This window comes from Myotis brandtii, unplaced genomic scaffold (assembly GCF_000412655.1).
Source record: "Myotis brandtii unplaced genomic scaffold, ASM41265v1 scaffold84, whole genome shotgun sequence".
NCBI classification, from domain to species: Eukaryota; Metazoa; Chordata; class Mammalia; order Chiroptera; family Vespertilionidae; genus Myotis; species Myotis brandtii.
Genome location: NW_005371410.1, coordinates 8160527 through 8173583, shown reverse-complemented (window position 1 = coordinate 8173583; position 13057 = coordinate 8160527). Strand labels below are relative to the sequence as shown.

The following is a 13057-nucleotide window of genomic DNA, read 5'->3' as shown; positions in this document are numbered from 1 at the left end:
GGGGGGGGGGGTGGGGGGGGCGCCGGGGGGGGGGGGGGGGGGGTTGGGGGGGCAAAGGGGGCGGGAAGGGGGGGCAGTTAGGGGCAACAAGGCTGGCAGGCAGGTGAGCGATTAGGAGCCAGCGGTCCAGGATTGTGAAGGGGATGTCCAACTGCCGGTTTAGGCCCAATGTGAGGGGTCCCGGATTGGTGAGGGTGCAGGCTAGACTGAGGGGACTCCCCGCCATGCACAAATTTCATGCACCGGGCTTCTAGAGTGTGTGTGTGTGTGTGTATGTGTGTATGTGTATACACATACACACATACACACACACACACACACTCTAGAAGCCCGGTGCATGAAATTTGTGCATGGCGGGGAGTCCCCTCAGTCTAGCCTGCACCCTCACCAATCCGGGACCCCTCACATTGGGCCTAAACCGGCAGTTGGACATCCCCTTCACAATCCTGGACCGCTGGCTCCTAATCGCTCACCTGCCTGCCAGCCTTGTTGCCCCTAACTGCCCCCCCTTCCGGCCTGGTCATCCCCAACTTGGTCGTCCCTCACTAACCCCTGTGCTGGCCTGGTCACCTCACGCAGCCTGCTGTTTAGTTGTTTGGTTGTCCCTCAGTAACCCCCCTGCCGGCCTGGTCGCCCCACGCAGCCTGCTTGTTCAGTCATTTGGTCGTCCCTCACTAACCCCCCTGCAGGCCTGGTCGTAGGCAGACATCTTGTGAGGGCGTGAGGGTTAATTTGTATATTACCTCTTTATTATATAGGATATCTGCTCAAGTTTTAATATGCAGTTTTAGTCTGCTATACAAAGTAAAGGGTTTTATATCCTCAATGTTTTAATTCATTTCTAATTTTGCATTTAGTTTTCCAAAATAAGACATTTCACTTTAGGATTTTATTAGAAATGAAATAATCATTTAGTTATATCTAGGAACCATAATAAACATAGCCATAAATGCAGAAGGTCAAATTCATAAATATGTATGTGTTTACTTTTGGTACAGCCACTGTGTAGTTTAATCTCAGAAAAATCTTTTCTATAACAGTCCAACTATGAGATCAAATAAATACTTAGATAATGCAAAGGAAAACATAAAGAACAAAACAAGCTGTCACCGGGAAATGGAACCTCTAGGTGTCAAAGCATTTGTCATGTGTCAGGGGTATCTGTGTCTGGTCAGGCACAGGGAATATTCTGGCTTCATGGTGAAACTAATTTGTGAATTAGCCATTTAACAGAGACTGTTAACCTGATCAGACTCGCTGGTCTCTGTACTTTTTGTAGTGGTTATTCATAAACCACAGATAACTCATTTTTCTGTGGATTAATTGGGTTTTTATAGTTAAGAAGTTTGTATAAGGTACCGATCAGCAGTTTGACCTAAGCTTTCTAGTTCAATTTTATTTAAAAGCAGGGTAGCTTGTATTATTACAAACCAAAGAGATATATACAGTAGGGTGGATAGATTGACAGATGAATGGATAAATAACTATTTCTGCAACTATCTTGCATCTATATATCTGTATGTTTTTTAAAAATTGCAGTTACTCTTTCAAACTCAATTTTCTTGAATGACCTAAAGGTATTTTCTGAGTGGCTAAAGTGCTTCATTTAGTGTAAAATTAGAGTAATGTATGTTGGGCTTATCTCTTCTATTATCAGCGTTTTTTTCTTCATAAAAACTAACATGTATAAACATTGACATATTTTGGGCTCGTTGCCTGATAATTAAAGAGAATTATATCTGTGTCAAATATACTATTTTAAAATTTGTTACATTCTTAGTAATGTTAAAAAAGCAATATTTGGATCAATGTGTGGTATGGATTTTTGTAGATTTTTCTACTCACTGAGGCATGCAGTCAATACCTAATTTCTCTTGAGATATACTGCATTTAACATATTGAGCTTTTTTAAATACTTCAGACCTGTGCATTGAGTGTATAATGCCTGTTTTAATTTGACATCATGGATGACTGTAAAATATGATATCTAAATTGCATTTTAAATGGCTGTTTGTTTATGTAATATATTCAGTATCAAGGAAAGATATATTACATACTTTTTTTATTTTTGCCAATTGCTACCGTGTATGAAATCCAAGTCTTGTGTTATTTCTTGCATGGTTTCACTTCACTATAATTTAGCACTCCAACTTACAAAATATATGTGAAATAAGCTGAGAATGTATTTTCATGTTACCAAACTTGGGGAGGTGACATGATATTTATCTTCTTAAACAATAATTCAAAAAAGGAACCCATTTTTCAATTATAGGATGTCAAGGGAAGCCATCAAGCTGTTGATATGCTCTGTTGGAGCTTTTAGTAATCAGAAAAAATACTGTTGATTTCTAGTTTTAGGTAAATGTATCTGCTGCAAATAGTCTTTGGTTGATGTATCTATCAATAAGCAATAATGAGGAAACTATTTCTTCTGCATGCATAACCCAATTCTGACATTTAGACATGACTTTTGAAGTCATGACCTAGGTCTTGAACTCTTTGGTTGGGTTAAGAATACACATCGACCAAATGCAAGATATCTACACCTTTGCTCTGTTGAGTAACGTTTCCTAAGCCCACCACTGTAGTGTTTCATAAAAAACTAAGCCTTAGAATTTAAAAGGTACAGACAAAAATAAGGGTTTAATATTTTCTTTGCATTGTCACACATTGCATTCTTTCTTCCTAATGTCATTCTTTTTGAAATTACAAACATTTGTGGCCATCATAACAGTTTCCAGCTTGTTATATGTATATCTGAATTTACAAAATCCTGAATAACAGTAACCTCTGTTTACTACTTAGAAACATAAAAATAAAGTTTAGATTTGTTTTGCAGATAGTCACCCTCCCCTTGCCCAGATGAGCATCTTATTCAGATGCATTCTGCATTCTTATTGTCATTTCTGAGCATATACATGAGTATTTTGGGCATTTAAACCCCTGTTTGCTTGAGGCAAAAGTTTTCAAGTTCACTTTATGATTTCCTACTAAACTTGTTTTTCTTCACACTTCATAATGGTACTCTATGTAAGAAATAAAACTAAACAGAAAACCCTCTAGGCAAATAATCAGATTCATTTTGGGATTAACACTTGCACTTTTCTTGTTCTCTCAATTCCTCTTTCATTCCATTTGATGAATTGGGCCCAGATGATTTCACTCCAGTTTGTTTTTAGAATAAGGACCAGCTTTTTTTTGGTTGATTTTTCTTTGTTAAATGGCATTTAAATATATAAAATAAATATCAAAAATATAAGTCTTTGTTTTACTATGGTTGCAAATATCAAAAAATTTCTATATGTGACACGGCACCAGAGTTAAGTTAGGGTTTTTCAAAATGCTGACACGCCGAGCTCAAAAGGTTCACCATCACTGTAAGGTAACTCCTCTGTTCATGTACCATCTTGGAAGGACCATTTAACACTTTATGAATTAATGTTTTAACTAGACACACTTCTTCTTCAGAATGAACTAGTTTGAAAGAAATAGTATCCTGAAAGGGTAGTTGCATGAAAAATTTTTGTGCTGCAGCTTAGAACTCAGGATTTGCTGCTTGTTTATTTCTTGCCAAAAGAACTGTCTTTGTATCGGTGTATCGTTTGGTGTGTTACATTAAAATGCCTACTTCAAGTAAGTCCCTAACTATAGAGTAGTATACATAATGTTGTTTGAATGATGTTAAAACTAATGTTGGAAGCAAAGTAATTATTAGGTTGAGTGTGGACTTTGGATTCTGAAAGAAGGATTTCAGTACAGAGCTGTGTCAAATTTTGCTCTGTGATACTGAGCAAGTTATTTAACCTCCCTGAGCCTCTGTTTTCTTACTTGCCAACAGGGTTAATAATACTTACCTTATATTGTTAGGATGAATAAATGAGATAATATCAAAGCAGTCAGAGTGTCTGGCACATTAGCAGCTTCATAAATCACATCAGTTGTTTTTATTTTAAGGACGCATTTCAGTGTCACCTGTTCCTGTTATCAGCTTTCTAATGAAATAGAATTCAAGTCCCTCCCTGTACCTTATTTTTCAATCATTGTTCCTCTAGGCCAGTGGTTCTCAACCTTCCTAATGCCGCAACCCTTTAATACACTTCCTCATGTTGTGGTGACCCCCAACCATAAAATTATTTTTGTTGCTACTTCATAAATGTAATTTTGCTACTGTTATGAATCATAATGTAAAATATCTGATATGCAGGATGTATTTTCATTGTTACAAATTGAACATAATTAAAGCATAGTGATTAATCACAAAAACAATATATAATTATATATGTGTTTTCCGATGGTCTTAGGCGACCCCTGTGAAAGGGTCATTCGACCCCCAAAGGGGTCGCGACCCACAGGTTGAGAACCTCTGCTCTAGGCAATACTTTATAATTTAGAAATGTTGAGCCATTGAGAACACCACAGGCTTTTCACAAAAAGAGTCATGTACATTGCTTCATATTAATAAGCTAAATAAAAGTTAGATGCTAAATTATATTTGGAAACTAACAAGAGAGTGTAGAAGAAAGATATTAATAACTAAATTTTGTTTTTAAGTAATAGTTTTGTGTTTTTAGGAAGTCTGTGAAAATATACTGTTAATAATTATATTAATTATCAAATATAACTGAAGAACTCTATATGTTACAGTAAACTATACAGAAATACAAATTATACAGAAGCAAAAGAATCCATAATATATTTTAACTTTCAAATTAAATATTTTTATACTTAGACATCAATAGTCCTCTTCAACTATAATTAATTCTTGTTTTTCTTTTTATTTTCAGCATTTTATTTCTTTTGAAATACAAAGGAAATGAAAGAATATATGTAGTAACTAGGAAATATTCATTTCCTAGATTCAGTAATTATTATTTGGCATGACATTTATAGTCTGATATATTTTAAAATCAACTAAAGACATATCAGTTCATTGTGTTAGTTACACACATATTATCATCTAAAGTATTTATTTTTAATTAACAGATATTAAAATTACCTTTCTGTGTACAGTAGATGGAAAGAAGACATAATTGTTGGTAGAAACTTAGCATTTAATTTCACTGAAATACATCAGTTTTTCCAATTTATTTCTCTGGGAGGGAATTTCAGGAAGGGTATGTACTTAGAAACATTTTTAATATTTCATCTCACTCTTTAATGGTGGGAAAGAGAAACTATAGCATGTTGTTAAACATTACATTTATTTCTATAGAACTGAATGGAAACACTGGTAAAACACCTACTTAACCATTGTTATTTATGTATAATATCACAATAAAAATAAGTAAAACATTGAAAATGTGATAATGTATTTTATTTAGGCAAGGCCAAACTGTAATTGTGAAGTAAAGTTAACTGTCAAAGGGCTATTTCAAATGAGACCAGTTTATGAAAGATTGGCCTCAGAAATCTAAATGACTTGTCATTACTGCTGCTTCAGGTCAATTAATCCCTCAGTCAGAGGGTGGGAGAAAGTGACTGGAAAATTCATTCCATTTTAATTCTTGATTGTTTTTCTTCAGAGGCCCTCTTGCGTGTAGCCTATGTTCTCCAAACAGGTGCCAGAATACAATTTTTCTCAAAAATTAGAAGATGTGAATTTTTTAAGCGGTGGTAATGAGGACTTGCCATAATGGAAAAGGGACTTGTGAACACATCTGTAAAAATGGAACCATTCCATTATTAATGGGAGATTTATTGCCGAAGAAATCACTACAAAACTGTGTGGTAGAGATCGTGTTTTTATTTTAATACGAGAGCCAGGACTCGCATTAGGACATTGTTGAAGCTTGTGCAGAAAGTAAATGGCACCCAGGGGACTGTAGCATTCTGCTAGACTGAAGGGCCTTTAATAATCCCATACTCTAATAGCAGTTAAGATAGAGTGTGTGTAAGAGCTAATCTTGTCTTCTGCTTTTATAAAAACTTATGTATAGTAACCAAAAGTAGCTGTGATGTGTTAGCAGCATTGTTCTTAGTATTATAACTTTTTAAACTAAAAACTAAGTTGACCGAGCGATTTTTTTGGAGTTTATTTCATGAAAGGTAAAATAGAATACCGGTTTACAGAAAATTTAACAGCCGCAGATTACACTCAGGAGAGTGTATATCCCTGCACAGATGAGCATTCATGTAATGGTAGAAATGTAAATACCAACTTGTTGTTCTTTAACAGGTTAGAATGGTTTAAAATAATGAGTTTATTTTGTAGGATTTCATTGTTTTCATCATTATTTCAGTAATATTTTTTATATTTGACATGATTCTTAGGTTTCATTGTCCATCTCTTTAAACCAGGCCCTTTTTAAAATATAAAGTTATGATGGAATTAGTCTACAATATTTAGTAGTTTGACATAAATGATATTTGCAGTGGCCTAAAAATGTTCTTTTACTGAATTTTATATAAAAATGCTGAAAGCCTCTGTTAGGCTTCAAAAGAGACTTCCCACCACCTCCGCCCACACTCCCATGCATACCATTGCCTCATCTTTATATTTTCTATTCAGGATATTTGACCCAGAATCTTAGTTTAGCTCTGCTTAAATCTAAAACTAATATGTGTAAAATTTTTAGAACCATGTACCCAAAACAGAAGGCATATTTTATCCTTCACTTTCATTAATTGAAAAATCTTAAGACAGACCTGTTTTTTCGTACTGCACACTAGATGGCAGTTTTGTCATATTCTTCCGACTTCAAATGCTGCTCGCGTGAGTGGAACAGAAAAGGCCATCAGTGTTTAGTCTGCACTCAAAGGGTCTCTGCATGACCAATGCAGACCCCATGGACTTCCTGGAACATATGTTAGCAATTTAGCTGCAGACATTTATTTCTTTGTTTTACTGCTTGGCTCTTTGAGAAAGTGTTGGTGCCAGGTTATGGGTTGTCTGGATCATGTCAGAGGCCATGGAGATCAAGTTCATGTGACAGGCTAGACTAAGGAAGGATGAAGTTGGAGGAGGTGAGGAAACTGACCCTTACTTTCAACAGCAACAAGTCACTGCCTGTCTGTGGACTGGAGCCAAGCGCCTCGGCGTTTTAAATTTTACTCCAGCTGAACAAACAAAACACGTTGCCCATTTGGCTTTTCCATATTTCATCAGTAGTCGTTAAATCAGCGATTTCTCCATTTCTCAAAACCTGCTTATCCCTCATCTTTCTCTCTCCACGCTGACTCCTCCAGCCCTGTCCAGACGGAGTGACCTTGAGATCCTCGGCTACTGCCTGCTGCGGTGGTTCTGTGGGAAGCTGCCCTGGGAGCGGAGCCTGCAGGACCCGGTGGCTGTCCAGGCTGCGAAAACAAAGTAAAGATTTCCACGTCTCCCATCATGTACAGCAACAGGTCTGCAGGCACCCATGAAGGGGAGTTAGTATCCCAGAGGAGACTGCCATTCGTCCAACATGATAACCAAAGCACATTTCTTAAGTTTGAAAAATATTATTTAAAAAAACCAAACAGCTGACAGACATCAAATCCATTAGGGTGATGCCTATGAAATCACATGTACACGAGTTGTAATACAGAATGTAAAGCAACATAACTGTTCCTTTACATGGTGTTTTCCAAAGCTTCGATTCTAGGTGGTGGTGTTTTCAAGGAAGAGGGTTTTCAGATGAGCATTGTGCACACATATGCAGGCAGCCAAGGCTCGGTGTGACCGGTACTAACTGCGCGGAGCGACAGTCACATTGGGACAAATATGGCCTATATTTTTCAAGTGAGAGCAACATACCTCTTTCTTAATCTTGTGTCTTGGAGGGAGTATGTTTTGTTTCTGAAAGAAGAAACAGAATTTTTACATAAGGTGTTTTATCTAAAAGGTAATCCTGCAGCCATGTAAACATTTTTAATATTTCACATTCAGTTTTTCTCAGCTAGAATCTGTTAGCATGAAAATTAGGTCAGACTGAGAACAGAGTGTGTTGCTATTTTACTGTTTTCTCACTTATCAAGCCTAAGAAAAAGTCAATTGCATGTAGCGCGGAATAGCCTTTTTTTATTTTATTATATACTAAGATATGCCCAACAGTCATTATCCACAGATAGAATATCACTATCGGGAAAGGCAGCTATGTTCTAAGTAGGACATGTTACAACAGAAGTTTACAAAAGAGTTAGCTGATTCACAGAAATCAACTTTCAAATTCAGTGTGGCATCGGTTCTTAAGAGAGACAGAGGTTGGCCTGCAGATGCAGAATAATACAGATTATTGTAAATACAGGCGTACCGTCTATTATATGAAATGTTTCTCCACTTGGAATCTTGATCACTCTAGTCCCTCACCCAAAATGAACACATTTATATAAGTCAATATTAGAGCTATCTAATCAGTTGTTACTACAATGTGCAATGTGTCCATATTGACCCCCATGTAATTGACATTTTTCAGTATATAGGTCAAGTCAAAACTCAGTAATGGGTATAAATAAACAGTCCTGGCAATTTTCCACCTCAGTTTACTGAGTTTGAATATTATACTTTATTTTAAAGATTAGCTATTTAATTCTAATGACATTATATATATATTTACATACATATATACACACACACACTAGTATATATGTTTTCCTCTTATTAAGACTTACTGATGATTTTAGTCTTTTATCAATATGCATATATGGATGCAGTTATTGTGGATATCTTTAATGAATATACCTACATATGTATATTCAAATATAATAATGGGGGATTATATAAAATAATAAAATATGCTAATAAATATAAACTTTATTTACATTTTAGGGATCCTTACATATATTAATATCTTCATTTTGACTTGATTATTAGTAAAACCTATAAATCATTAAAGCTAATAGATTACGAAGTGTATAAGGTAAACTATAGACATTTTCAAACATCTTATAGTGTATAATACATAATCATAATTTATTCAACTTGCTGAGGAGGCATAACACTGAATTTTCCATAAGGGCATACTTGCATATTCAACCATACTACCATATCTCCCTTAAGCCTTTTATTTTCCTGACATAGGGTGGTATTAGATCAGTGCATTTATTGTTGCAATTCTGCCTGTGCCTGAGTTTATGAATCACACATCCATATCAGTAATTTTCATTGAATGTTTATATATTTGTGGCTGAAGCAACTTAGAGTTGTATTTGTTCAGTCTAAAACATTGGAAATGGTTAGAATAATGGGGTTTTTTTTGTTTATTTATTTTTGGATATTTCTTGTTAATCTGTTTAATCATAGGATAGCGTGAAACACTGCCCAATAGAGAACAATATACATAAGTAATTAAATAATTTGCCCCTCCCCAATAGTGAGTACTTGAGGAAAAATATCCTTAAAATTCACATATATTTTTTCTATGTATTTTTTCTTGTTTTTAAGAAAAGAATGACAGATATTGCTACTTCTACATTTTTACATGTGTAAGCTTTGAATTAAATTCTACATTATTTAGTTTCTAGGTGATTGATATAAAATTGGTCAGTGAGAATTGGGGGATCTTCCCCACCTCCACTTTCCCTCTTACTTATTACTGGTGGTGAAAAAAGGTTCTGAAAGTTAAGAATTAGTGACTCAACAACACAGAATTTGAGTTTTGTGTGCTAATCAAAACAGTGGATCACAGGATCGCAAGCAGATTCATTGTGTGTTACTCTTTTGTTTCAGTGGGTCACAGGATCATAAACAAATTCATTATGCTTTACTCTTTTGTTTCAGTCTGTTGGATGAGCTCCCTGAGTCAGTGCTTAACTGGGCCCCTTCTGGAAGCAGTTGCTGTAAGTCAAATGATAACTTCTGCCTTCTCCCATACGCTTGACAGGTCACCACATTTGTCACTCTTGTTTTACAACTTTTTAATCCACCACTCCCATTCCACAGGGTTGGGAGGAAACTCTTCGGGGTTACAGATAGGTTGCCAGAGCAGAGGCTGTTTAGATTCCTTCTGACATTAGAACACAGGAACACTGCACGGAAGTGTTTAGGCCGCTTTCTAGGCTCTGCCGACTGAGTTTTTTTTAAAATATACATATAGTATGGGAATCATGCCCAGGTTTAATACTCAGCTTCATCTAGTATTTCTAGAGTTGACTTTCTATTTTTGTGCCTCTATATATTGTTGAAAGAAGATAAAGTTGATCTATGAAAAGACAACTTTCAATCAGTAATTTTTTAAAAAAATCATTAAACCCTTGAATGCTGTTTAGACCCTGGGTTACACTCTGTCTGAACAGCCAGCAACAAAATTTTGGATTGGCAAAGGCATGTGGTGCTGGGATTTGGAGGTATATTTCATCAAACCATTTTCCCTTCTAAGTTAGTATAGACCATTTTCGGAGTTCTTTAATTTGACATTAGTAGTAGTAAAAATAAGAAGTTGATTCAGAGTTACAAAAGTGCCTGCTGTTTGCAATGCACGTGAGGCACACTGAGCACCAATTGAAGCCAGTGGCTTACATTGTCTTACAGAATAGAGCCCCCTTTTGCTGTCAGGCTTGCTTTTCCTTGGAGATGGATAAGCGGAGTGAATCTTGTTCTCTGTTTATATGGGGCAATCTCAAAGTTAGCTTTTACCTGACTTATGAAAGTGAATATGCACACTGACCCTCTAGCTAAGGTCAAACAGTGTCAATTTCCATCTGAGGGTTTTAGGGCTAAATCATCTTAAACTTACATACCTAGCCCTTCTTTGACAAGAGACCAGAGTTTTCATTTTCATAGGAAACAAAAGAGGAACAAACCAGACCTGCTCTCCCAACGCTATTTCCCAAGTCTGCAAGTCTGCCATCCTGCTTTCTGCCCTCCCTTTGCTGCTGAAGGAATGGGGAGGACGGGGGAGTATTCATTTAGGGGATGGGTTGAAACATGAAAGTGTTTTGTTTTTGTAATTGCAATGAGTAACTTGGTCCAAACGCCAATATTCCTTTTTGGCTAATACTCTTTTTAAAAAATATATTTTTTATTGATTTCAGAGAGGAAGGAAGGAGAGAGAGAGAGGGAGAGAGAGAGAGAAACATCAATGATGAGAGACAATCATTTATTGGCTGCCTTGTGCACACCCCCTACTGGGGATCCAGTTTACAATTGGCTGCCTTCTGCACACCCCCTACTGGGGATCCAGTTTACGACCCAGACATGTGCCCTGACTGGGAATTGAACAGTGACCTCCTGGTTCTTAGGTGGACACTCGACCACTGAGCCATGCCAGCTGGGCTCGACTAATATTCTTATTGACATTTTTACCGGGTCATACAGTTTGTGTTTCACTTAGTAAAAAAAGAGAGCTGGGGCAATTTCAGAAAAAAAATTTTAATTGAACATCTCATATATCTCCTTTGCCTTTCCTGTCCCTCCTGCACAAAAGGTCCATGTGCAGTTTCAGGTCAGAAAAGAAAGCCCAGATGCCCTGGGTTATATCAGATAATCTTCTGTGACACTTCTGTCACTAAGGTTAGGTTAAAAGAAGAGGTGAGTGATACAAGAACTCACGGCAGCAGTGCCAAGTTCCTCTTTTTCAGCACAAACCATTTGAGTCTATAGTATTATTTTATCAAATTCAGATTTCTGTTTCTAAAGAACAACATGTTGAACCATTAATATTCACTGAAGGTCTCTTAAGTTAGTTGATTATGCTTAGGAGAATGGGTATTGTAAGCAGGGCAATTAAACTGATTTACAAAAGGTCCATTACTGAGACATTTTATGGAATAAAACAGCCAAGAAGTTTGCAGCATGCATGCCTAACTCAGTGTAATAATAGTAGTTTCCAAAGTTTCTATCTCTTGAAATGATAGTCAGTAATGATACTTAATATTTCGCTAGCTTAAAAAGCAGATGATTCAAGGATATCATAATTTCATTCTACTCGAAGTATTTTGTTTTATAGCTCTGGAAATATGCTAGTAAATTAGAAAGTGTACTTAATATAATAAATTCAGATCTTGAAAAGCTAACATTTAAACCAGTACTACATCACAAAAGTCTGAGCTCCAGGATTATAGTACATTTGTAACAGAGGTGGGTCTTTGCTTTTTCTCCCTCTCTGACCTCTCTGGTACCTAGTTTTTTTCAAACCTCAGACCTGTGAAGGCTTTGCGGAACAGCTGCTCTCAGCTGTGGAATGCCAGGAGTCTTCCATTGTCTTCTAACAGCCATTTGTGAAAAGTGTTCAGCTCTGCTCTCTCCATTTGGGATATTTTGGTTAATAGAATTGTAAGATATACCATACGTGGCCTACCAATCTTGAAAGGCCCAAAGAACCACAGAATATTTATATTAAAATAGCAGTGAATGTAATTTAATCTTTTTCCTCCTTGATCATCCCTCCAGGAATTGGACGCCCCCAGAGGGCTCCTGCAAGCCTGAGTTATAAATATGATGGAATCCCAGCACTTGCTGGTTAATAGAAATCTGGCTGATGGAATACTAGATAACAGATTTTATATACATTAGAGAGAGGAAAAGTAGGTTGCATAATTGCCACAGTGTCCAAACAAACAAACGAACAAACAAATGAAAAACCCTGGAGCCCAGAGTTCTCATCTTAGTCACATGAGCCTGACGTCCTTGGAGAATAGCTGTGGACAGTATGGTGTGTAATGGTCACTCTCTGACTTTCGTAGAACAAAAACAGATGATGACTATGTCTTTTGGAATTTTTCCCTGTGGGCAGTGAAACCCCGTTTCTCTGTCTTTCCCGGATTGAAGGGAGCTAGGCCTGGAGGGAGGGGAAGAGAAGGCTAGGAAGTCACTCCTGCCAACCCACCACGCTTCCCAGATTTTCTTACTATGGGATGTAAACAGCCTGGTGGTAAAGTAAGAAGGACTTGTGTCTGGGTTAGTAATAAGTTTTTGAAGGGGAAAGGCTTGTAAAGAGTAGTTTGTGAACTAGTCTAAAACTCTAAACGTCACTGTAAACAAATAAAAACATGCCCACTTTTAAATAGTGTATGGTCTTATCCTTGTATATAGATTGTAGATTGAACCTTCATGAAACAAAAATGCAAAAACCACATTTGTTTTAAGGCTCTGCTATGTTTATAACTTTTGGTTACTAATTCTACTTGTTTTTAAAAGTTT

The 13057-nt window shown here is 36.6% G+C and overlaps 1 protein-coding gene across 5 annotated transcripts in view; it reads left to right on the top strand.

Moving 5' to 3' along the window:
• VRK2 (vaccinia related kinase 2) overlaps positions 1 to 13057 on the top strand; it is an 82347-nt gene that overhangs the window by 49976 nt on the left and 19314 nt on the right. For all 5 annotated transcript variants that reach the window (XM_014532054.1, XM_005884586.2, XM_005884587.2 and 2 more), the window contains exons 8-9: positions 7186 to 7306; positions 9698 to 9756. In XM_014532054.1, coding sequence (XP_014387540.1) covers positions 7186 to 7306; positions 9698 to 9756 — 180 coding nt within the window. The remainder of the gene's footprint in view (positions 1 to 7185; positions 7307 to 9697; positions 9757 to 13057) is intronic.